This window comes from Arachis stenosperma, chromosome 8 (assembly GCF_014773155.1).
Source record: "Arachis stenosperma cultivar V10309 chromosome 8, arast.V10309.gnm1.PFL2, whole genome shotgun sequence".
In the NCBI taxonomy this organism is placed as follows: domain Eukaryota; kingdom Viridiplantae; phylum Streptophyta; class Magnoliopsida; order Fabales; family Fabaceae; genus Arachis; species Arachis stenosperma.
In genome coordinates, this window is record NC_080384.1 from 12,266,784 (window position 1) to 12,289,343 (window position 22,560).

Below are 22,560 nucleotides of genomic sequence, written 5' to 3' on the forward strand. Positions count from 1 at the left end.
TTAAAAAATTTTAAAAATCAATTCATATACCAAAATTATTTACTAAAATCAATCACCAATATATTTATATATAAATATATATGTAATTTAATTTATTTTTTATCTATATTTATATTCTAATATGTATTTTATAATAATAGTTAACTTTAATAATTAATTTTAATATATATAATATAATAAAAAAATTTTAATTTTGAACATCCAGTTTTATATTAACAAAAATAATTATCTTTTTACATTAACCGATAAATAGAAACGATTGTGATTGTGTGTTTTACAACCGTAAGTACATAAAAAAAATTAAACTCTCTAATTTGAATTGAGTTGAAAATTGATTAAGGGGACACGTGTCCCATTGAGATGAGGAAGTACGCGGAATCCACATATGGTTGTTCTTCTCCGATGTATGTTTGTGTTCTGCGCTGTCGCCTCTTGTTTTCTTTCTGCAAAGCAAAAAAAAGCGTTCTTTTTGGTGAATCAGTGCCTCTTCCACTTCTCTTCCATCAATTCCCTTACGCTAACTTCTTCTTCTTCATTCCAACTTTTCAGCTTTTGGGTATCTCTCTCTTCACTTAGTCATGTAACGGTTACTTATGCAGTTATGCTTATTATCCTCTGATAATTATTATTTTTGTGTGTGTAAAGTTTTGTGTTTTCTGCATAATCACTAATTAACTCGTCTCTTTGTGTGTGTTTTTGTTTGTGATCTTTTTTTTTTGAGTTTTGAATTTACCTTAATCCTAAGCTTTCTCCCTTACTACATTTATCCAATCGGAAATGGAAAAGAAAAATGTGTGACTGGTTGTTGAATTTTTAGGTTCATATGACTCCCTTTTTATTCAGTCAACTAAATCCATCATTTTTTTCTTCTTCTTGGGTTGGACTTGGATCCATAGTTTCTTACTCAGGTCACTATCTATATTAAGTTTATGATGCAATCTAATTTATAACAAGTTTTTCTCTTACATCCCTGCTAGTTGGGTTTTTTAGTTAGAGTTCCTTACTTATGTGATGATTTATTTATTTTTGGTCAATTCACTCATTAGCCTTTCATTCATAAATGTATTCAATTTTGATATACTGTTATCCAATCAAATCCTTTCTTTTCGATGAGTTAAGTATTAGGGGTGAAAACTAGTTAATTTTTCTAATGTGGAAACAATTAAATGGAGGTTTAAGTGAAATATAATTATAGTAAAGTAATAGCATACAAATTAAATGCATAATTAAGTTGGTGCTTAATAACAACTTAGATATCATTGTTTTTTTGGCAGACCTCATTGTTCTGTAGTATTTCTGGAGTCTGTGCTGCAAGACAAACTTTGATTCTACTTGCAACTTCCTAGGAACCGATACGAAAATGCAGTTATATCATCATCCATTTGATTTAGATAGTCTGAAGGTTAGACTTGCATTGGAAGAGAAAGGCGTCGATTATACGTCTCACCATGTCAATCCGATAACTGGCAAGAACTTGGATTCCTCATTCTTCAAGATGAATCCGAGTGGAAGACTACCTGTTTTCCAAAATGGATCTCACATCATATACAAGACTATAGATATAATACAGTATGTCCTCCTCATCAAGTCTTTCGTTATTCTGTTACTGTCATCTTTTTAAGTTTTATGCAGCATAAAAGGTTAGCTGAAGAAAGAAACAAAACTTATGTGTTGATTGCTTAAAATGTTGCTCTTTGCATATTGATAGTTTATACTCCTCAAATCAATAAATTTCCTTGAGCTTGAAGCAACATATGGTTTTAATGCTTTTGTTACGAGCAAACATCTTATGCTCCCATTCGATTTTCAGGTACATAGAGAGAATTGCTGTGGTCTCAGCAGGGTCTGAGAATATCAGTACCAGTGGCAGGGAAGTGATTGAATGGATGCAGAAGATACAAGAGTGGGATCCCAAGTTCTTTTCACTTTCTCATATACCAGATAAATACCGCATTTACGTCTCCAAATTCATAAGGCGTGTTGTGATTGCCCGTATGTCCGAATCCCCTGAATTAGCAGGCGCTTACCATCGGAAGTTAAGAGAAGCCTATCAAACTGAAGAAAAAATGAAAGACCCAGATGTTGCAAGGAGGAGCGAGGAGCACTTGGTTAGACTGCTTGACGAAGTAGAGCGGCAGCTAGGCGAAACACCATACTTAGCTGGTCAAGACTTCACCATGGCCGATGTGGTGCTTATCCCGGTGCTGGCTCGCTTAGTGCTCTTGGATTTAGAGAAAGTGTACATAACCAATAGGCCAAACATCGCCGAATACTGGGTTTTGGTTCAACAGAGGCCTAGTTATAAAAAGGTGATTGGTAAGCATTTTGTTGGTTGGAGAAAACACAAAACATTAATAAAAACATGGTGCTTTGTTCATATTAGAAGTTTGCTGAAGAGATACTAGTGAAGTACACATATAAAGGAGTTAAAATAAGTGAACATAAGAAGGAGCTTTGTTTGTGTGTATTGTTTAGATAAGGAGGATTTATATTAGACAGTTCTTTGTATTAATTTTGCAATTTTTTTTTAAACATCTTATTTTCTTTTCTTGAGAGGGAAGGGGGAATTCTTTTTTTCTTTCTCCCTTAAGTAATGTTGATGCTAGGTACTGAAAACATAGATGGCTTGGTTTCTGTTGGTTTGTTGCATGTTGGAGTGGCCATTCTCCAAGAAATAAGCATCTAATGATTATGATAATATGTAAATGCAATTACAGGTTTTCCATATCCTGGAGAAATCACTCATGAAATGCATTTTCTTGCTTTGTTGTAATAACGTCATTGATGAATCAAGTTTTGAGTATGCAGTAATGTGATATAGTTGATAGTATACTGGGATTATGGTTATCTTTTCTCTAGAAAGAAAAGGGTAGAAAAGAAAAAACTCTACTCATTTTTTAAAATAAGCAAGGATAAATTACCAAAATACTATTCAAAAATTTATATTATTGACAAAAATAATTTTAGAAGATACAAACAACAAATAAATTTCCGAAAGATTTGAGAGAAATAATCAGATGTATATTTTCAAATTAAATTTTAGAAATTATATTTTGATATAAATTTTTACGACAATAATTAGAGAAATGAGACATTATTTTCATTTTTAGAATTGGACGATTTTATGCCAAGTGAATATATTTGAGATTTTCCCCTTTTTTTATTGAAATGATGGAAAAAATTTTGCATGCACCTTGTAAATGTTTTTTCAATTGTCTTAACAAAAATTCGGATAAAATGTATAAGTTGTTTGTTAAATATAAAATTTTTTTGATACTTAAAAATATATATATATTTTTCCATTTAAAAGTTTTGGAGACTTATTTATTGTTCGTATTCAGAATTGTTTTTGTTATCGATATAAATTTTAACAGATTATCCAAATAAACAAAGAGATAAATAAGAAGTAAAAATTAAAAAAATATATATTAGAAATAAAAAAGGTGGGTAAAACTCACCTCCAAACATTTCTCTTTTACCTCTGAGATCGGGTAGAATCATTTCTCTTGCTCAAGATATTGGATACAAGACTTGAAGTCTTGAATACTTTCTGTTTCATTTTCATTCTCATTATTTTGATTTTTAAAATTTTGTAAAAAAAAAGTTTATAAATAAGATTTCTTTTGTTTATCATTATTTTGATTGTATTTTTTTACATGAAATCTAGAAAACAAAAGAATACCAAAAATATAAACAGAAACTGAACTCATCTTTCATGTTTAAATAACATTTATCATATTGAAAATTCCATGTGATGGCATAATACATAATGAACTTTTATTGGTAAAAACAACAAACAGAAAACTTGATCTTTTGGTTTTTTTTAACTAAATGGTAACAGTTTCAAGAATTCAACACCCTAAACATTACTTACTAGTCACTAATATGGTATTTATCAGTCTTATGTGCTAACATAACCCAAACATGAGTAATCAAACCACCACCTCTTCTTATTTGCTCTGAATGATAGTCTATACTACAGTTAGCAGCAGCATAACACAACATCTCAACCCAAACACTGCATATAATCTGCCATTTATTTTCCTTGAGCATCAAGTTACTGGCCAGTCTCTGAGCATCCCTTAACATATGCCATTTTGATGTAACAACAGTTTCTGACTTCCTCTCAGAAATTGAATATTGAGGAAGCCATTCCATTCTCAAAATCTTGCATAGTTCTTTTTCATCTTTGATGGATTCTTCTTTCTGTTCCAACAAGGCCTTGAGTTTGTCGAAGGCGTGCTGGAATATGATCTTGGCCGTAGTCATGGACAGCATATGAGGTCGCAGCGCGAGAAGGTACATCATATAATTCGACAACAATTTCGCCATTTGAGCTTTTGGATTTGCAACATTGTTATGAAAATCTGAATAGTAGCATGTATCTGTGGCAATGTGCCATATGGTAATGCTTTTGTCAAAATCTCTTTTCACACTCCATTTGAATTCATTGAGACAACCATACCTTCCGAGTGACCATTCACCTCTTTGATTGAAAGGCTTAAGTCCTCTTTCTCTGTCAATACCTCTCATTTCTTCAACCATCAAAACTTTGAGTTCTTGAGGGAATGGTATGCGCGTCCTACTCTTGTTCTTCTTCATTCCCAAGCCAATGCCTCGGAATTTGAGAATTTTGCTGCACTTTAATGGCTTATCATGGAGGCAAAAGCTCAGCAAGTTGAATTGTGCCAATGTATTTGACCACCTTTTCCTATTGCTTGCTTGAGGACCGAGAATTCTCAAGCAAGGTATCATGAATGGATAGCTTTGGTGCTTGATTATTTGGATGATCGCCCAATCTGTGAAGGGTAGTTGCGCGATCTGGTAAATCTCCATAAGGACAGCTCCTGCTAGCATCCCTTCTATAAAACATGCTTTCCAATGATGTGGAAAAGCTTCCCTGAATATGATTGAAAATCCGATAAAAGTTGAAACTAAACCAAAGAAACTTACAATTCGAAAAATGCAACCTCCTTTGGTGTAGATTATTGGTGCCTTGGTGTACAAGACATCATACATGAAGCCAAGTTCTGAATCCGTGATCTTGAAGATGTCCTCTGGTGCATATTCATCAACAGACATCCGTGGAAGAGATTCATATAGGGGCTGATAGAGCCAGTTCTCACGGTGAGGCTTCAACGAGATAAAGCGATAATATGCCTTTAAGATCAATTCTATGTTTGGAATATCATCAGGAAGGAATCTGAACAAAGCAGGCATGCTTGCTTCTTGGTCAATTTCTTGGATGGTGATTATGCCGGATCGCTTACTAAAAGCCGACTTAAGAGCCCAGACAACTTCTCCATACTTGATTAGTCCAGATACGAATAATGGCAGGTAAAGATAAGAGAGCTTCGATTGCGTCCAGCTCTTGACAACAATCCAAATTACCACAGCTACTTGGAGAACAAGAGCAAGCAGTTGCCTTAATCCCAATCTGTTATCTTCAATTGAGTAAGCAGTTATGGCATCAGGGTTTCCAATTTGCACCAAAAGTAATGGTGCAAACATAGCCTTTAGTTCCCGGCGAATATTGCGTTCATCCGGATCACTTCCTGGTATCACTGTCAGCTTGCCAATGATGATTTTTGTCAAAGAAGCAGACAGCAAATAGGTAAACCAAACAGTGAACCTTATCCACATGCCGGGTACGTCCTTGCGGCGGCTACCAAAGACTGTGAGGATGACTTGCATAGTGAAGCTCAATAGCATAAGCACTTCAAGGCCCCAAAGATCCCATAGGTCTTGCAGTTGCCCTGGAACTAAAGATATGTTCATGTTTCCTTGCTCAGTTCTAGCAAATGGTCAAATGCTGCAAGAAAAAAGTAGGTAAGTCCCTAGAGTCAGCAATTTTGTGAAGATTGATGTATGAAAAAATTTTCCCAGATGAAAAGAAGTACACAAGAAGGAAAAGAAAAGAGAGAAAGGACTAGGGAGTTGAAATAAACAACCTGATCAACTATCTTCTAGATTGGATTGATTGGGATGAAATGAATTCAAGTAGAGCACATTGCATCATTGCTTTTAGGGAGCATTAATTTTAATTAGAATTCATAGTAATTGAGGATTAACTATTCACACATCATTTCCAGCCTCCTAATATCTATATGTAGAGAGATGTGAGAAGAGTGGTAGACTATAAACAGGAGGCAAACATTGATCCTCTGCTAATTTGTCAGAAAGCAACCTTTTCTTAAACAGGAAGGTAACACCCATGATATAGGTTATTCTTTGATGATCCTTAACTTATCATGTTACTGTTAATTCATGTGTAGCAATCTAGGATGCTTGCCTTAACAATAGGCTAACACCACTGCTTATTACTTAAACAGGCTTTAGGAGCTTTACTCGCACATGCTTTAAATCTGTGTCTTACTCCTCATTTCACATGAATTCTGAGCACCTATTCATTTATTTTATTCACCTTTTGGGATGAATGGTTTGATTGATCAAGGCACATTGCCTAGAAACCAATCCTTTCCGCATTGGGTTGGCTGCTACATTCAGCACAAGGTATTCTTATAGTAGAGATGTACGATGAGAATACTTTTTGTGTACGTATGTGTATAACTAAATAATAGCAAAATAGCCAACAGTGACAATTAAAGGAACAAAAGCATAAAGGAAATAACAGATTGCAGCGTGCACAAGGCATGCTTGTACTTGAATATTGCTATAAAACAATTCCAATGTAACAGTCTCAAACAGAATCCAGTAGAACATCACATGATCTAAGGAGGAACACAGAAAAAGATAACTAGTTTTCCATTTGAGAATCACAAATCTATGATAACACCTTCCTTTTGAAGGTTTGGGGAGCAGAAGGATCCCCAAGGTACAATATATATACCATAGAATGCTGTAATTGAATGAAATTTTCATTGAATAATAATAGATTTCGGGAACAAATGAATTGACAGTTCATTAATTATATGGAAGAGAAAAAAGAAAACAAAAATCAATTTCTTTTTCCTGTGAACAATATTGGCTTTGAAGCTGTGCATACTACTAACAAATATTATTGCCACCTTTCTCATCTCTACAAATTGCATCCTCTGAGCTTCTTGTAACTTCAGATTGTACATTTCCTACACCCATACCGCACATATCACCACCACTGGTGTTGTTCCTATTATTGCATTTCCATGCATCCCTCCGGAACCAAGGTCGATGTATTTTCGAATTGTTCCACTTCTGCTGTCTAAAGTACCTCCTTCCCAGGTCATCGTCCTTCAATCGCTTAGTTATGTTTTGATTCTCCTCATCTGTATGATTCATGTCATCAGAGTTAGTGCCAGTTGTGCTGCGAACAGTATCGTCTGCGCAACTGTTAACTAGGCCACTACCATCTGACTGTTTGATTTCAGAAGGCTGGTCAATTGCCATAGCGCTGGAAGTATTGGAAGGTAAACAGTCTCTTTGATCCCGTGGATATGGTGGTAATGGAGGAAATGGGTTGAAAGGCATTCCAGGTGCAGTGACCCAACTACCCGAGATCTCAGCATGAGGTGTTCCGAACTGCTTGACAACAGAGCAAGGGATTCCATATGAGACAGGCAAGCGAGAGTTAAATTTCTCCTTTGGCTGACCAAAAACCAAGTCAGGGGCACTTCCAGAATGGACTCCATTTCGCGGAGCAAGATCACCAGCACCTACGGGACAAGAAAATCCTGGTGGAACATCCTCATGAATGTTCTGGCTTCCATCAGTAGAACCAATAACTGCTGCATCGGAATAAGAATTTGTCTCTGCTGGTTGATCCCACCGGCTTTTGCGCTTTCGTTTTTTTGTCCCTTTGACATCAACCCCATCTAGAGAGGGTGCGGAGGATCCCTCAGGTGCACCAGCATCAGCTGAAGTTTCCACGGATGTTGACATCGGAACACAATCCACTGCTTCTGTAGGTCTAGAGTCCTGTTCATGCCTATGATTGTGTGATGATGAAAATCTGTTACTGTTGTAACTTCTATGAGATTCCATTCTATTATCATCCCTGTCCATATATCCATGTTTTCTGGATGCCCTAGGAATCCATCTGTCTCGGAAGCTTCGAGCAATTTGATGTACCTAAATTACATACGAAACAATTAAAACATACAAAGATTCAAATCCTTACACCAAAAACAGATACTCAGAAAAAAGTATTTAACATCATATATTTTGATAAGAAGCATATACGTGTAACCCGACCAAGTTAATATCAATATATAATGGGACATGAAATGGTTAGCATAAGACATACCTGTTTGTCATCATGCTCTGTCAGAGACAGCATTGATTCCCTAAAGCTGAAAAAAAAAAAACACTTATTAACCAAAAGAATAGATGAATTTCGTACAAGTTACATACATGAGAAATTGAGAATAGAGCAATTTGCAAGGTGTAGTGATTACAAATTTCTTTTTGCATAATATATATATATAAAAACAATTTGAATATTCACAGTAATGAAATATTCAAATCCACACTCAAGATTTGATAAAAAAAACGACAGTAGTAGGAATTATAACCAAAGGGACCAATACTCATTATTAGTAGTGTAGATATTCAACATTTCACACAGACACACACACACACATATGGTGTAGCATATTTCATGGTTCTATAACACCAGAATAACATCTTTTTAAGCTTGTGTTAACCATAAGAACCAAAACAAGAGGCAACTACTAGAAATTTTCTAACAACTATTCCAGTGGAGAAAAAAATTGAAATTTACCCACCTCTCCATTCCATGACATGGGGGACCACCATTGATATGTTCAAATGTCAGTATCTTGCCCACAGCCAGATACTCTAGCACCTGCAAAATGAAGTTGACCAAGTATGTACATACATTCTCTTAGCACTAACTTCATATATAGAAATGATAGAACAGAGAAGGGAGGACAGGAAATAAAAGCTTAGGATCACAACCATCAATTTAATGAGAAGTATAGGTTCATATTCATGCACCTAATCAACAATTACAAGATTGAACCTCATAGGGCCAATATCTAAAGGGAAGAAAGTGCATTAATATTGTGTAGATGTCAACATATGGCCATAGGGGAAATACATAGCGCAGCTTTTGGTAACAGAACAAACAGGTCATACTAATTAGCTGTTTATGTTTTTTGCAATGAACAGAAATAGCGTGTCATGAGAATTATTGTTACCAAATGCTCATCAAAGCGTCCTCATTTTACTCTCATTGTGAAGGCACACATCCTTTCAATGTAACAATACATACTTTAATTAAGGTCCAAGAAATTAACAGGTAAGTAACACTGCTTTCAGCATCTTTTCCCCATTTAAAAGATCAACGAGAAACAAAAATATCTTCCAATGTGGACCACAACTTATTGAACCCAAAAAAAAAATATTATTATTATTATGCAACTATACATAAGGATAGAAGACAAGCAGATAAAGGAAATATGCAAAACAGTCTCTCCACAGTTTCAGTTTATCGCAGACATGTTATTGGTTCAACAGCAAGAAATAATGCATTGAAATATGCATAAACTCTTCTAGAAAGACACAGATAACAAATAATTAAAATATGAAAGATTTCCCATCTAATCACCTTAAGCAGCTTTCGTAATATTGGAATTTTTTTGAAATCCCGCCTGTACTGCTTCATGATTTTATGTAACATCTGTAAACCTGAAAGATCCCGGGGTTACTTTTAGACTCAGCAAATATTGATAATTTTCAAATTCCACAAACAAAGGAAGTGGTCAATTGCATTACATAGAAAAGCTAGTAAACATTACCATTTTTGTTAATTATATCATTTAGCACTGCTCTAGATTTCGTTTTTAGAAGGGCATCAAGGATCATCGAGAGATCTCGATTGCTGCAATCAAAATAAAAAACTCCATTAGAAATAATTTACATATCCATTAATTACATATCCATAAAGCCTGAATAATCTAGTACAAGTGCACAACATGCGCTTAATAAAGAAAAGCAAACTAATGAAAAAGGCAAACAAGAAGGACCTTTGAATAGCTTCACCGCTGCTCCTATCACCTGATGCCACAGTGAGAAGCAAGAGTTTCAAGTAACCTTTGGTGGCATCCTGTCACAAGAAAGGAATGGCAAATGGTGAAAACTATAAACCCATAAAACTACCAAGGTTACAAACACAGCAATACATTTATTATAAAGGCATATATGAAAAATAAAAGACAGTGGATTATATTAACTATTTCACATAATTGATTATAATTTATAACATCAAAAGGTGGCCTCTCTTGGTTTGTTAGATAACCATAACTATCTGATAAAACGCACAAAAAACACAACAATTTAAATATATGTTAGCTGGCTTCAATAAAATAAAGTACTTACTTTTCTTTTGCTTATTCCCCCATCTCCATCGAGTAATTCCGTAAGCTTCTCCTGGACTGAAGGAAACGAAAAACTTATGTACATTATTACAAGTTTTAAATATATTGGAATAAATTTGTTTATTGTAACGTTGGAAGCATTATAAGTTCAATAGGAAATAAGGAACTAGACAAATCATTTATCATTCTTTCAAAATATATTTACTGTTTGTACGTATATAAATAATTAAATATATGGAGTTGAGTGTAAAGTGTAAATTTACTTGCACTGACTCATACAAATAATCAAATCTCCCACATTAGTTATTTAATTATTTCAAGTGCATGAAATAAATTTGTAGCCAAATTAAATGAGGATGACCAACCTGCTTCAAATCTTGCATTAGAAGAACCTTCAACAACTTTTTTCAGTTTCCCAGATGACAACTGCAATCGGGTCACTGTTGTCTCAATTTTGAGGCCGTTTGGAGGATTAGCACAAACTTTTCCCCTTTTAACAGAACTAACCAGTTTAGGAGCCTTGACTATTTCAGGCTTAAATTCCTTATTACTGATGGTAGCATTCAATAAGACTTTTCTGACAGGTGCAAGGGAAGAAAGTTTCTCATCTTTCTGAATGGAGGTAGTTTTGTCCGTAAGATCGATTGCATGCCCTTGTTGCATAGCAGGCATGGTTTTACTTTCTCTATTCTCCAGTAGTTGAGAAATTTCTTCAACGCGAACAGAAGATGGTACCTTGGCCTTTGAATTTTCTTCAATGGAGCTGTGCAACAAATCAACAGCAGAGGAAGGGTTCATAGAACTCTCCTTCTCTGGAGTATTATCTGCATCTATCGCAATAGTAAACTTGCGTGAAAGCAACCCGTTTTCAATTACACCATCATCATTAAGCATAACAGGTTCTGGAAATTCTTCATCAGAATCACCTTGAACTATCAAATCGGAATTTAACGGATCACCACCACCTATATAACCTCGACAATTAATTGAGCCACAATAGCATTTTTTGGCAGCAGCACCAAAAACCCTTACATAGTTGTAATCAAATGTCACTTCTTCATCCTGTGGAAAGTTGTTGAAATGAAAGAAAGTTCAGGTAGGAAGGTTATTGATACTCAATCCAGAGAAGTGATGTTGTCACTCCCAAATTTGATATTGGCACTCCCTTTTATGTGATTTCCCATATTACCCTACTTCCTTATTTCATTTTTCATGGTGATAAGAGACACTTTTCATTGAGGTAATTTGGGAAAATATATATAACAGAGGAGTGGCATTATCAATTTGGGAGTGACAATATTCACTCCCCTCAATGCATAGCAATAATGTTTCATACTTCAAGCTTTTAAAGCAACAAAATAGGACCTTCAATTCCTCCATATTAACATTTTTTTTATATAAAAGAATAATTTCATTAAGATGAGTAGATGGATACAATAAGATTAGGGATAAGAGTTCCCCTATGTAAAAGCAAAGCCAAGAAAGGAAAAAATCATCTATAAGGCCAACAATGCCTAAGTGGGAAAATTACCAAACGGATCATGAGTTTTACACCAAATAGATGCTAGGCATTTAATCCTATCCCATATTTTGCTCCAACCAAACGGTGGCATTCACCCCAACCATTAGTCCTCCACAATATAAACCTTCAACACCATTTCTCCCAACCCACAGAGGAAGAACAAAAATAAAATCACTTCACTACTAATTCCTTCAAATTAAAGACATAAATACGAAGACTCCATGTAATCTATTTCATAAACTTAAATGTAAACTAATTTAGCATTGGCAAGAATTTTACATAGAGCAGAAAAATTATCAATCTAAGCTGAAAAATCCTTGTTTTCACTCTCTTAAAAGTCAGTGTTCTTTATTACCCCTCCCTCCCAAAAAAAAAGAGACCCAAAAACGAGGTGGGAAAGCTAGCTAGGCACTAATGGGTACAGCCATACAGGTACATAACACAAAATTGCAGGACCAAGTAAAATAAATAAAGGAATATCAACATATAAAAGGAATAAGTAAAGGTTGCAACCACACCTGCTTAATATCCCTCAATGCGAACAGTCCAATACATATTTCCCCATTCACCATCCACTGTTCAGAAAAAGGATCACACATGGTCAGTCAACAAATGTGAAACAACAACATAATTACAGATTTCATGCTCTACACACTAATATACAAAAAATGGCATTTCCGGCTACTATATTGAAATCTATACATCAACATTCAATCTTAAAAGATAAGTGCACTAATTGACATACATCTATATACTCATATGCATGCAAAAAGCATATTTCCAGCAAATATATACGCTAACATATATAAATTAGCAAGTAAAAAACACCAAAAAAGAAGCTGCTCAAATACGCAGCAATATTTAAAATAAAAATAAAAAAAACAGCAACAACAACAAAGCATGTATATTCACCTTTTCTGTTCGACAATTAGGATCACAACTATGATTAATGAAACGGCCCAAGTTTCCTTTTGCACTTGCATCTATCACCTAACAAAATAAGCACGAGTGATTAACAAAGTAGAACAACTACTATCATAAGAACTACAATAGAATAGTAATAAGCAGAAATAGGTGTGATTCATACCTCACTTCCATTCAAGGTCATAAAATAGAAATGTCTATGACCCTTCAAAGCATACTCTCTTTGCCGTGCCTCATAAGCATGAGTATCAAGCACCTGTATGGACCATAAATTAGATATCACGTATATAGAGGTCAACTATGTGCACAACTTGTGCAACACCAATGCATAAAGAATTACACAGTACACACTACACAATGCATCAATGCCACGAAAGATAAAACACAATTCAATGAATATGGAGTCCAATCTTCTCAAAATAATCCCTTGTCTTTAAAAAGCATGTCAATTGCTAGACATCAGCTATCCTTTAGTCATTGGTTACAAGTGTATCACATCAGGTTCAACACTCTAACTGGATCAAACGCACACCCTATCAACCTTCATTATTACTATATGTCAAAGCTCAATATAAAGAAACAAAGACTGCAGTGCTCACGATTCAAGCCTCAAATTCTCACACCTGAAACGGCATAAATCAATAGATTAATTTTTGGCTACCCCTCAACTATGGGCTCACCATTTTCCCATGGTTCTATGCCATTCAAAGAGATGATCCAATTCTAGAATATAGGTCCAACTCTCACTTATTGTTGACGAAGTAAACATTATGTCACGATATTTTTGCAGCTGCAAAAGGAAAAATAGGAAAAAGAGGATCCACAATGGACTTGATTGCTCCTATGACTTTGTTTAGGCTAATGTGGCCCTAAAACTTCAGTAAAGTATGCAACCAAACCACAAATGTGATCACAAAATTCAAAGATTCGGCCCTAAATATCACTATTCCATATATCACAATAAATATAGCTATGAAAATCATACAAAGGAAGAAAAGTATTGTAAAAGTTACCTCCCCAACATATTCAATGAGAAACTGGCCTTGGGCTATATTCTCAAGTGCCTTCAGTCCATAACCTTTTTTCCCACATTTAAACCACTTCAAGCTGGCATACTTGCGTTTTTGGAACTGAAATTGAACATTTGGACTACAGTCATGCCTCATAACAAAACCGGCCTACTAAAATATTTGTATATGGAAAATCAATAGTTTTCAAACCTGCTGGTTGGAACAATAATCCCCACATGGGCAGGTTCCTTGAACGCATTCAATGTTTAGCATCCGGTTTAGGCATTCATCCCCACAGCCTAACTTGCCTACTTGAGGTTGTTTGCAATGGCAGACCATTATCTGAAATAATTTCATAAGTATATTAAATAACATGACAAAAATGGCGTGCAAATTTCAAAATATGATTGATATCTGATTGCTGCAATCATATGACTAAAATGAACTTTAAACAAAATGTAAAGATGAGAAAATATCAAAGTGAAGGTGGCAATATCAAAGTGAAGGTGGCAAATTAATGGACTTTAGAGTAAACAATACTACATGGATAAGAAACAAAACTGTTCAGTTGAGGAAAGTATTTTTTAAAAAGGATTTAATATGAATGCACTGAATTACACCGTTATCAAATTGTAAACTACCACATCAGTCACTACAGTTAATTTTTTCAACCCACTTCACTTGAATGATCATAGAAATGGATGGATTTAATTGGGTGACAATATAAACAAATTTACAACATCAGTGCATCAAAATTAAGAACTCTAGAATCCATTCCATCCTTGACCAATTTACCAAGTATCTGACCTGTCCCTTTTTTCTTTTTCTTTTTTTTTCCATTAAGCAACCTATGCATTTAAAATTTATATCTAAAACTTATTTTCTCTCATTAAATGTTTATTGATCTCCAAAATTTACTCGGTTTCTATATTAAATTCCCAAGAACCATCTTTTTAGAACTTTATTAAGAATTTAAGATAAAGTGTTGAATATACAAATAAATATAAATATAAAACAGACAAGAACTATAATATCATTGTAAAAATAACTACTATCAAAAGAATAGAGAAACTATCAGTAGAGCAAATCTTTCCAAACTATAAATATGTTTGATACAAAAATCTCAGTAGAAAAACACAAGCTTTACTTGAACAATATAAGAATTATGATCCAAAATTCCAAATAAATACACCAAACAATATCATACTGTACCGCCATAAAGATTTGGTTTCTTTCCTTCTCCCAAAGCCATCAAGTTAGTCAAAAAGAACTACTCTAATAAAGACACAGTAATGAATCCTAAGTTATAGAGTCCAATCAACAGTCACCAAAGATACCGAACAAAGCATTTATTAACGGTCAGCCCATAACATTAAAGAAAAAGGATGAAGACAAATAAAGCAATCAATATATATTATGGAAAGAGACAAAAGAAAGAACAGCTTCTGTGTGTGTGCACGTGCGTGTGTAGCGGTAACAAATTACAACTCTATGATAGATCCATTTTTAACCGTTAATAACAGCTAGTATTACAATTATGTTTACAAGTGTTTCCGTGAAAAATACGTAATAGTTCTTTTGTCTCTTCCAGCTGAAACATTTTCCCCCTTTATGTATGTGGCATGGAACTGAAGAGTATTTCATTGAATATGATTGGGTAAAATACTCAAGGAGCAAGCTCCCAGACACAGAAGACAGAAAAGAGAGACACAGAAAATGATAAGGATTGCAAGGAGAATACACAGAAAACAAAGTACTCTGCCTGTCCCAATGGCATCAGCCATCCCCACTCCTCGTAGATTGTTCAATAACAACCCCATGACCCAATTTACAATTCATAATCTCGTTTCCATGCATGATCTCAACTCCCCCATCCACAATCTCCTCATTACAGCTGTCCTTTTTGTTTAGATCCGTCAATTACTCCTCTATCCAAATTCCCAATACCATCTCTGTCCCTAAACCCTTTCTCCTTTTGCTTGTAGAAAATTATTGGAGGCCCACTAATAACCTATACAAGTAACTACGCCTATACTTCTAAAACTTATTTCGAAATTGGCCATTAGAATGAATAGGTAAATATTTAGTATCCAATGGATATCATGAACTAATTAAACCCAATGGATATGATTGTATATTGTTTGTTCATTAACCATCTATGAACTAAAATTTTATCAAAGCCATTAAATTTTGTCATAGTAAGTGGAGGGACTTAGAATCTTGGATATGGATGGAATAGAACAACTAATGGATATCTTCTTCAGACTATTTCTGATAGATCACTTTGCCTCCCCTTAATAGAACTAAAATTTGATCAAAGCCATTAAATTTTGGCATAGTAAGTGGAGAGACTTAGAATCTTGGATATGGATAGAATAGAACAACTAATGGATATCTTCTTCGGACTATTTCTGATAGATCACTTTGCCTCCCCTTAATAGGACTAACTGGATAAATCTGGATAGAGATGGATCACTTGGACAATGGATTACTGGACCTCTTTCCCACACCTATATAAAAGTTCACGTTGATACACCAATTCAAATAGAATGCCATGATCCTGATCCACATTGGTTATGGGTAAAAATAATTAATTAAAGGAAAAGATAGAAGACAGGAGGTAAAGGAAATCTCGTGTGAATAAAAAATATTGCACCAAGTCATATATTAAAAAAATCAGCTCATCATAGCACTCAGTCGGTCTCCAAGTCAGAAGAAATAATAATAATAATAATAATAATAATAATAATAATAATAAACATGTATGTGAAATAAAAAATCTAGAACAATTTAGGACCTCATCAATAGTTTGTGTTTTACGGCTACGATGTAGAAACTCATTGGAAAGGACTTGGGTGAAAGTCGACTCCTGGGAAACTGCAATGCACAAATCAAAGTACACGTCAAATAGCAAGTAAGATCAAATGGCATTCCAAACACACTAGTTTCAAACATAGATTTATTTTGAAAAGGGAAAAAAGATCTAGAAGATATTACACACCCAATGGCTGTTGGAATTCCAATTCCTTATAATTTCTGGAGTCTTCGTAAGCATCTTCTTCATCCGATAATCCCAATTCTGCATTAATCTCTGCATTTGACTTTTCCTGAGGGATAGCACAATCAGCAAAGTCTTTATCCTTGCTATCCTTGCATGTCCTTGAAAATAAATCACAAATGACAAGAGTCAGGTTATTGAAAAGCTTATCCTTATGTGTGCTTCCCATGTAAAGACCGTGCAAAGGGTTGAAATAATGAAAAACAAATATAACTAAAAATAGAATAAAATGAAATATTGCACTGAAAACTCAGATAATAAACATATATCCACCTTCTAGTCAATCAATGATATGAATGAAAAGTGGTATACCAGGTGCAGTTTGTCTCATCAATCAGGTCAGCAAGCACAGCTGGAATGCGCCGCCACTTGTGACAATCATCACAACGCACCCATGCATTATGTGGTGATTTATGCTGCTCTCCCGAATCAATGGTGGGCAATATGTTCAAATTAGATACATTAACTGATACTCTGTTTTCATCAGCATTAAATCTTTGATCAGCATCCAATTTGCCATTTCCAACTGTGCTGGTTGCTGGGACATCCATCAAAAACATAAAATCTTTTTATGTTTCAATTCCTCAAAGCATAACACCAATAAATAAGATCAAAGAAATGATACTAGTTATGTATGATTTAAATAATCACGAAAGACACAAGGTCTATCAAAACTAGAATCCAAACTCCAGAATGATACTCTTACGTATAAAAGATACCTGTATGTATGTGATCCTCCACTTCTGCCATAACTTTATGCGGGCCACCTTTTCCCTTGACTTCGCTTTTACTATTTGGCCTTCTCTGTTTCTCCTTGTGTCTACAAGTGATCTTTTTCTTTGTTGAGTCAGAAGCTTTAGACTTGGCCTTGCTAACTTTAACACTCATAATGCTTTTAGGTAGTTTACGCCCCAAATATCTTACACAAGGCGGCAAATTCTCAGAACCCTGGGGTTCTGATGGCCTGTGGTTAACAGATGGCTTGCACCCTTGGACCTTCAAAGCTTCAGCAGAGTCTCCAAGTTCACTCTCACCAGAAAGGGGTAATGGTTCTGTCGGAAATTCTTCACTACTGATAGATTTGCTTGAAGCATTTATCTCAGTGGAAGCAGGCAATTTTAAAAAGCTAACTGTATTACTAGAATTCTTCTTACATCTGTGATTCTTTGATTGTTTTGCTTTATTACTTCTATGTCGCCCATATGATCCAACTTCAGTAATACAATCACTTGAAGAAATATGTTTGTCTTTTTTCTTCCCCTTCTTGCTAATAGTAATATGCAAATTAGAATTGAAATCCAAAGGAGGACCTAAAAGAGCATGATGCATATCTTCTTGATGTCTTTCTCCAACTTGAACTTCTGGAACTGAATTGATGACTTCTGAATCAGGTGAAGTTCCAGGATCCATATTAATGATTGGTTCAATCAATGGTTCTACCACCTTTTCTAGAGGATTTGTAAGAAACTTTGCCTCTACATCCCCATTTGACTTCTCAATTTTTGCAGTACTTTCTAAGTGGTTTGTTGCAATTTGCGCATTTAGTACAAGATCATCCTTCTTGAGGTTGCTTTTGAAGGTTTCTAAATTGCCCAAGGACACCGGTCCCAAAGATTTGTCTTCCGCATTGCTTCCAACTTTCTGAGAACCTGAACCAGTCCCCATGCCAGAAGCAGGATTAAAGGCATTGCCAATTTCTGGAATCAAAATATTTGAACTACTTAGATCAATTTCTTTCCCGAACTTGATCTTTAGACGGACCCGAGTTGTTGGAACTGAACATTTCTGCCCTGCATTTGAAGAACTAGAACTTGCACTGTTCTTAAATGCTTTTCCTGTTTGACGCTTGCTTCTAGACTTCCCCAATTCTTGGCACATGGCTTTACTAATCCCAAGCTCATTATCTTGCTCAAAATATTGTTCAATGCTCCCAAGCAATCCCCAGATAGAAGATCGTGCCGGCTTGGAGAAAGAACTTCTTTTCTTTCTAGCAACCTCTAAGTTTATCTTCATATCTCCACCTGGATGTGTCAAATCAGCTTTGTTGCATTTTCTTGAGGCTTTTTTTGTTTGTGTCTTACAACCAATTTTATTTCTTCTACTATTCCTTTGAGACGGCAATAGGATGCTTTGAGCAAAAAAATCAGCTTCCACAGTATCTTTTCCATCATTATCTGTCTGTCCAACAGTGTCCAGAGCACTACTGTTATTGACAGAAACAACACCACCCTTAGGAAGCAGATCATGTGCGCCCTTCAAAGAGGTATCGGTGACTAAAACAATGGAGGGCTGATCTGAATCAGCATATAAAGGTTTCCTAGGAGCATAGTTGGTAGTTTCTTCTGAGTGAGAGTCCTTCAATTTACACAACTTCTCATCTATTTGCAAGATATCATTCTTCATTACATTACCCTGGACCAACACTGAAGTCTCCGGAGGGGAATCAACTACAGGTGAACTCTCCAAGGTCCTATGACAGCCTGGTGAGGACAATACTTGGACATGTGAATCAACAATGTTTTCCTTATCTACAAAAGCTTTAATCTTTTCATCAATACTACTATTCCAATCATCACCATATTTAACATCACATAGCTGACCACGTCTGCTATCTTCCTCTGTACATACAGTTGTTGGAACTTCCAAAGCCTGCATCTGCAAAGGAGATGCCTGCCTGCAAGCATCGGATTCCATCCCATCAAAAGCATCACATCTTTCCACACCCATTGACAATGGATCTGCATTTCTCACAATGTCCCCCTGCTCATTTTTATGGTCACAACCAACTAGCAAGTCAGTCGTGGGTTCTGATTCCAAGGACATTTCAGAATGTCTGAAATCATGCACACAATCCAAAGCATCCACAAGTACACTGGAGTCATCATTTTTGCCTCCCATGACAGCTGAATCATCATTCACTGAGGGGAATACATTGAGCTTCTCATCCTTCTGCACAACGTGTTGAACACAATGCTCCTGCAACCCAGTCACAGTTATGGACTCCGATGGAATGTCTGTGTCGCCTTCATCTTGAAAATTTCCTTCCGAACACAGCCCCCTAGTTTTTAGACCTGAACCCTCGTTGTTCCCACAACATATCCTTGAATGATTCTGACAATCATGCTCAGAGGTGTTCTCCAATTGCAACATATCAGCATTTCCACATTCATTTGGCAAGACATCTCCACACTTGTCCGGAACATCACTGCCGCTTGTAGAACACTCAGGGCCCTCCTGGGGTAAATCCACACTACCCTTCGCCCTGTGAAGCTCAACATCCGTAACAACAGCACCGCCGCTTGTAGAACCCTCAGGGCCCTCCTGGGGTAAATCCACACTTCCATCCTTCGCCCTGTGAAGCTCAACATCTGCAACAACAGCACCGCCGCTTGCAGAACCCTCCTGGGGTAAATCCACACTGCCATCCTTCAAGCTGCTAAGCTCATCAGAGTACAACACACTACAAGCTCCTTCTGAACACAACTGTTTCTGCAAATGATCCGAATGCACGGGAATCTCCGAGCACAAATGCTGCTCAATAACAGACCCACCTGATATTCCATCATCAACCATAGCTGAATCCCCACAAGAACCCATCTCAATTAACATCCAACCATTCAAAAATTCATCCACAAGTACACTATTACCACCAAGTCCTCGCTGAGTTCCAAAATCTCTGATTAACAAGAAACCAAGTACCCCAATAAAGACAAAGAAACCAACGATAAGGACATGAACAGGAATCAAAAAACAAAGCACAATGCATATGACAAAATAGCAACACAAATCTCAAGCACGGTATTCACACAACACAAACTTCAATTGGAGCAAATTGAACAACATTACCAGCACGTGAAAAGCATAGCTCAGAAAGAAAACCCTAGAAAGCAGCATTCTCCTGCGGCACCTCTACACGGAAAGAGAGAGGCAACAAAAAATAAAACAAAAAGGAATCCCCCCACAAAAAAAAAAAAACCCTACTTTCAGAATTCCGCAAAATAATGCATACGGGAAAACACGGGTCCCCAGACACAAATACATTAAGAAAAATACCGAATATTTAAATCCAAAAAAAAAGAAAATAACAAAACCAATTTAAAAAAATAAAATAAACTTGGAGAGCAAGTAGAGAAGCGATACCTGCTATGGATGTGTGAGATTGAGGATAAGGAGGTTAGGTTTTTTCAACAATGGTAGTTTTTTGTTTTTTTTCACCGGCAAAAAAAAAAACGAAAAAAAAAACTCTTCTTTTTGTATCTGAGTCGAGGAGAGAGAAAGCTGGGTCTGCGTCGCGCGCAGAAGAGAGAGAAGAGAGAGATGGTTGGTGAAGTTGTCAACAAAAAATAAATAAAAATAAAATAGAGGAGAAAAAAAAAGAAAATAAAAATTGACACGCGATGAGGGAAAAAGGAGAGAGAGACTGAGAGAGAGAGAGGGTTCCGACCGGAGGAGGCTTTTATCGTTTCACCAAATTCCGAGATGATTTGACGGTTTTACCCTGATGGCCACGCGGCTTCATCCGTTCGTTTTTCCACTTTTCACTTGTTCTTTTGTTCTTCCTAGGACACGTGTCCTTACTGCACCGCTAATCGTATTTTTTATTTTTTAATGTATTGCATAAAATAATAATAATAATAATATAATATAAATTTATTGTTATTTCATATTAAAAAATTTATACGTGAGATAGAATATATGGAAGTTTTTATTATTGTCAATAATTTACAAAATTATTTTAATTTTATTGATCTTTTGATGTTAAAAATTTGAGATATCATATCTTGAAAATGATATATTGATTTTAGATTGATTTTGAAAGATACAAATATATGGGTTTGTTTATGTGAGTTTTTAAGAAAATATTTTTTTGAGTTATTTTTTTTAAAAGATTTTATGAAAAAGTAAAAGTAATTTTATGTTTGAATATCTCGTACAAAAGATCTTTTATCTATCAATTATGTTTGGATATAACGATATAAAAGTACTTTTTATTTATTTATTACATGAAAAACATCTTTTTTTAAGAAAAAAAATCTTTTAAAAAAATATGTAAATTATAACTTTTTAAAAAAATGTTTTTTATTTTTCTAATGTTTTTACTTTTACTACTAGAAATTTATCAAACGCGCTAAAAAATAAAATAGATATTTTTTATTGAAAAAAGATGTTTTTTTTATCAAAATAATGGCACCCAAACAGCACATAGTAGCAGACATCATAGTAAAAATGGTAACGAATATTTTTCCTCCACAAGTGAAGTTTTTATTGTTTTGGAAAAAATTTAAAAATAGTATTCAATGAGACGGTCTTTCTTAAACAATTTTTTGTTTGTTTTTTTTTTCTTGATTTGTTGTTTTTTTTTAATTACCAAAAAAAATATTAAAAATTTGAAAATTAATTTTTAGTTAATTAACATTATTTAATTTGTTTAATTCTAAAAATTTTTAGTTTTTTAAATATTTATAATTTAGATTTTATAATTTAGAGTTTGTAATAATTTATAATTTAAAATTTAAAAATTTAAAATAAATAAAATAATTTTAAACAAATTAGCTAATATTTTTTGAAACAAATTACTCTCTGATATACTCTCTCTCTCTCTCTCTCACACACACACACACATATATATATATATATAAGTCTACTTATATATGGTCAATTTCAATTTAGAGAAATAAGTCGGTCTTATATATTTACTTTTTGTCCAAT

At 34.9% G+C, this 22,560-nt stretch overlaps 3 protein-coding genes across 4 annotated transcripts; 1 reads left to right on the forward strand and 2 right to left on the reverse strand.

Moving 5' to 3' along the window:
* The first annotated feature begins 363 nt into the window (after positions 1-363).
* On the forward strand, positions 364-2,816 carry LOC130943860 (glutathione S-transferase TCHQD). The gene is made up of 3 exons (XM_057871913.1): positions 364-556; positions 1,275-1,569; positions 1,811-2,816. The coding sequence occupies exons 2-3, from the start codon at positions 1,361-1,363 to the stop codon at positions 2,403-2,405; spliced, it is 804 nt and encodes a 267-aa protein (XP_057727896.1). The 5' UTR covers positions 364-556; positions 1,275-1,360; the 3' UTR covers positions 2,406-2,816.
* Positions 2,817-3,873: 1,057 nt separating this feature from the next.
* On the reverse strand, positions 3,874-5,778 carry LOC130945404 (uncharacterized). The gene has a single exon (XM_057874124.1). The coding sequence runs from the start codon at positions 5,776-5,778 to the stop codon at positions 3,874-3,876; it is 1,905 nt and encodes a 634-aa protein (XP_057730107.1).
* Positions 5,779-6,857: 1,079 nt separating this feature from the next.
* On the reverse strand, positions 6,858-21,184 carry LOC130945048 (histone-lysine N-methyltransferase ASHH2). Of its 2 annotated transcripts, none has more exons than XM_057873703.1 (18): positions 20,992-21,184; positions 17,571-20,527; positions 17,164-17,389; positions 16,795-16,952; positions 16,591-16,670; positions 14,004-14,135; positions 13,797-13,913; positions 12,947-13,039; positions 12,772-12,849; positions 12,378-12,434; positions 10,703-11,399; positions 10,339-10,394; positions 9,987-10,066; positions 9,759-9,841; positions 9,569-9,648; positions 8,724-8,803; positions 8,243-8,288; positions 6,858-8,067 (listed from the first exon to the last, which is right to left on the reverse strand). In XM_057873703.1, exons 2-18 carry the CDS (start codon positions 20,458-20,460, stop codon positions 7,009-7,011), a joined length of 6,012 nt encoding a protein of 2,003 aa, XP_057729686.1. In that variant the 5' UTR covers positions 20,461-20,527; positions 20,992-21,184; the 3' UTR covers positions 6,858-7,008. The 2 variants fall into 2 exon arrangements, with proteins under 2 accessions (XP_057729686.1, XP_057729687.1); XM_057873704.1 differs by lacking the exon at positions 20,992-21,184 and adding an exon at positions 20,698-20,717.
* Positions 21,185-22,560: the final 1,376 nt, after the last annotated feature.

Bases quoted from the DNA above. Each gene is read 5' to 3' on its own strand.
- LOC130945048 (XM_057873703.1), bottom strand. From the start codon at position 20,460: ATGTTAATTGAGATGGGTTCTTGTGGGGATTCAGCTATGGTTGATGAT. The intron at 9,842-9,986 runs GTCCTTCTTGTT...TTTTGATTGCAG, and splicing joins AGCGGTGAAGCTATTCAAAG to CAATCGAGATCTCTCGATGA. The intron at 8,289-8,723 runs GTGGGTAAATTT...TTTTTTTTTCAG, and splicing joins CCATGTCATGGAATGGAGAG to CTTTAGGGAATCAATGCTGT.
- LOC130945404 (XM_057874124.1), bottom strand. From the start codon at position 5,778: ATGAACATATCTTTAGTTCCAGGGCAACTGCAAGACCTATGGGATCTT.
- LOC130943860 (XM_057871913.1), top strand. From the start codon at position 1,361: ATGCAGTTATATCATCATCCATTTGATTTAGATAGTCTGAAGGTTAGA. The intron at 1,570-1,810 runs GTATGTCCTCCT...TTCGATTTTCAG, and splicing joins AAGACTATAGATATAATACA to GTACATAGAGAGAATTGCTG.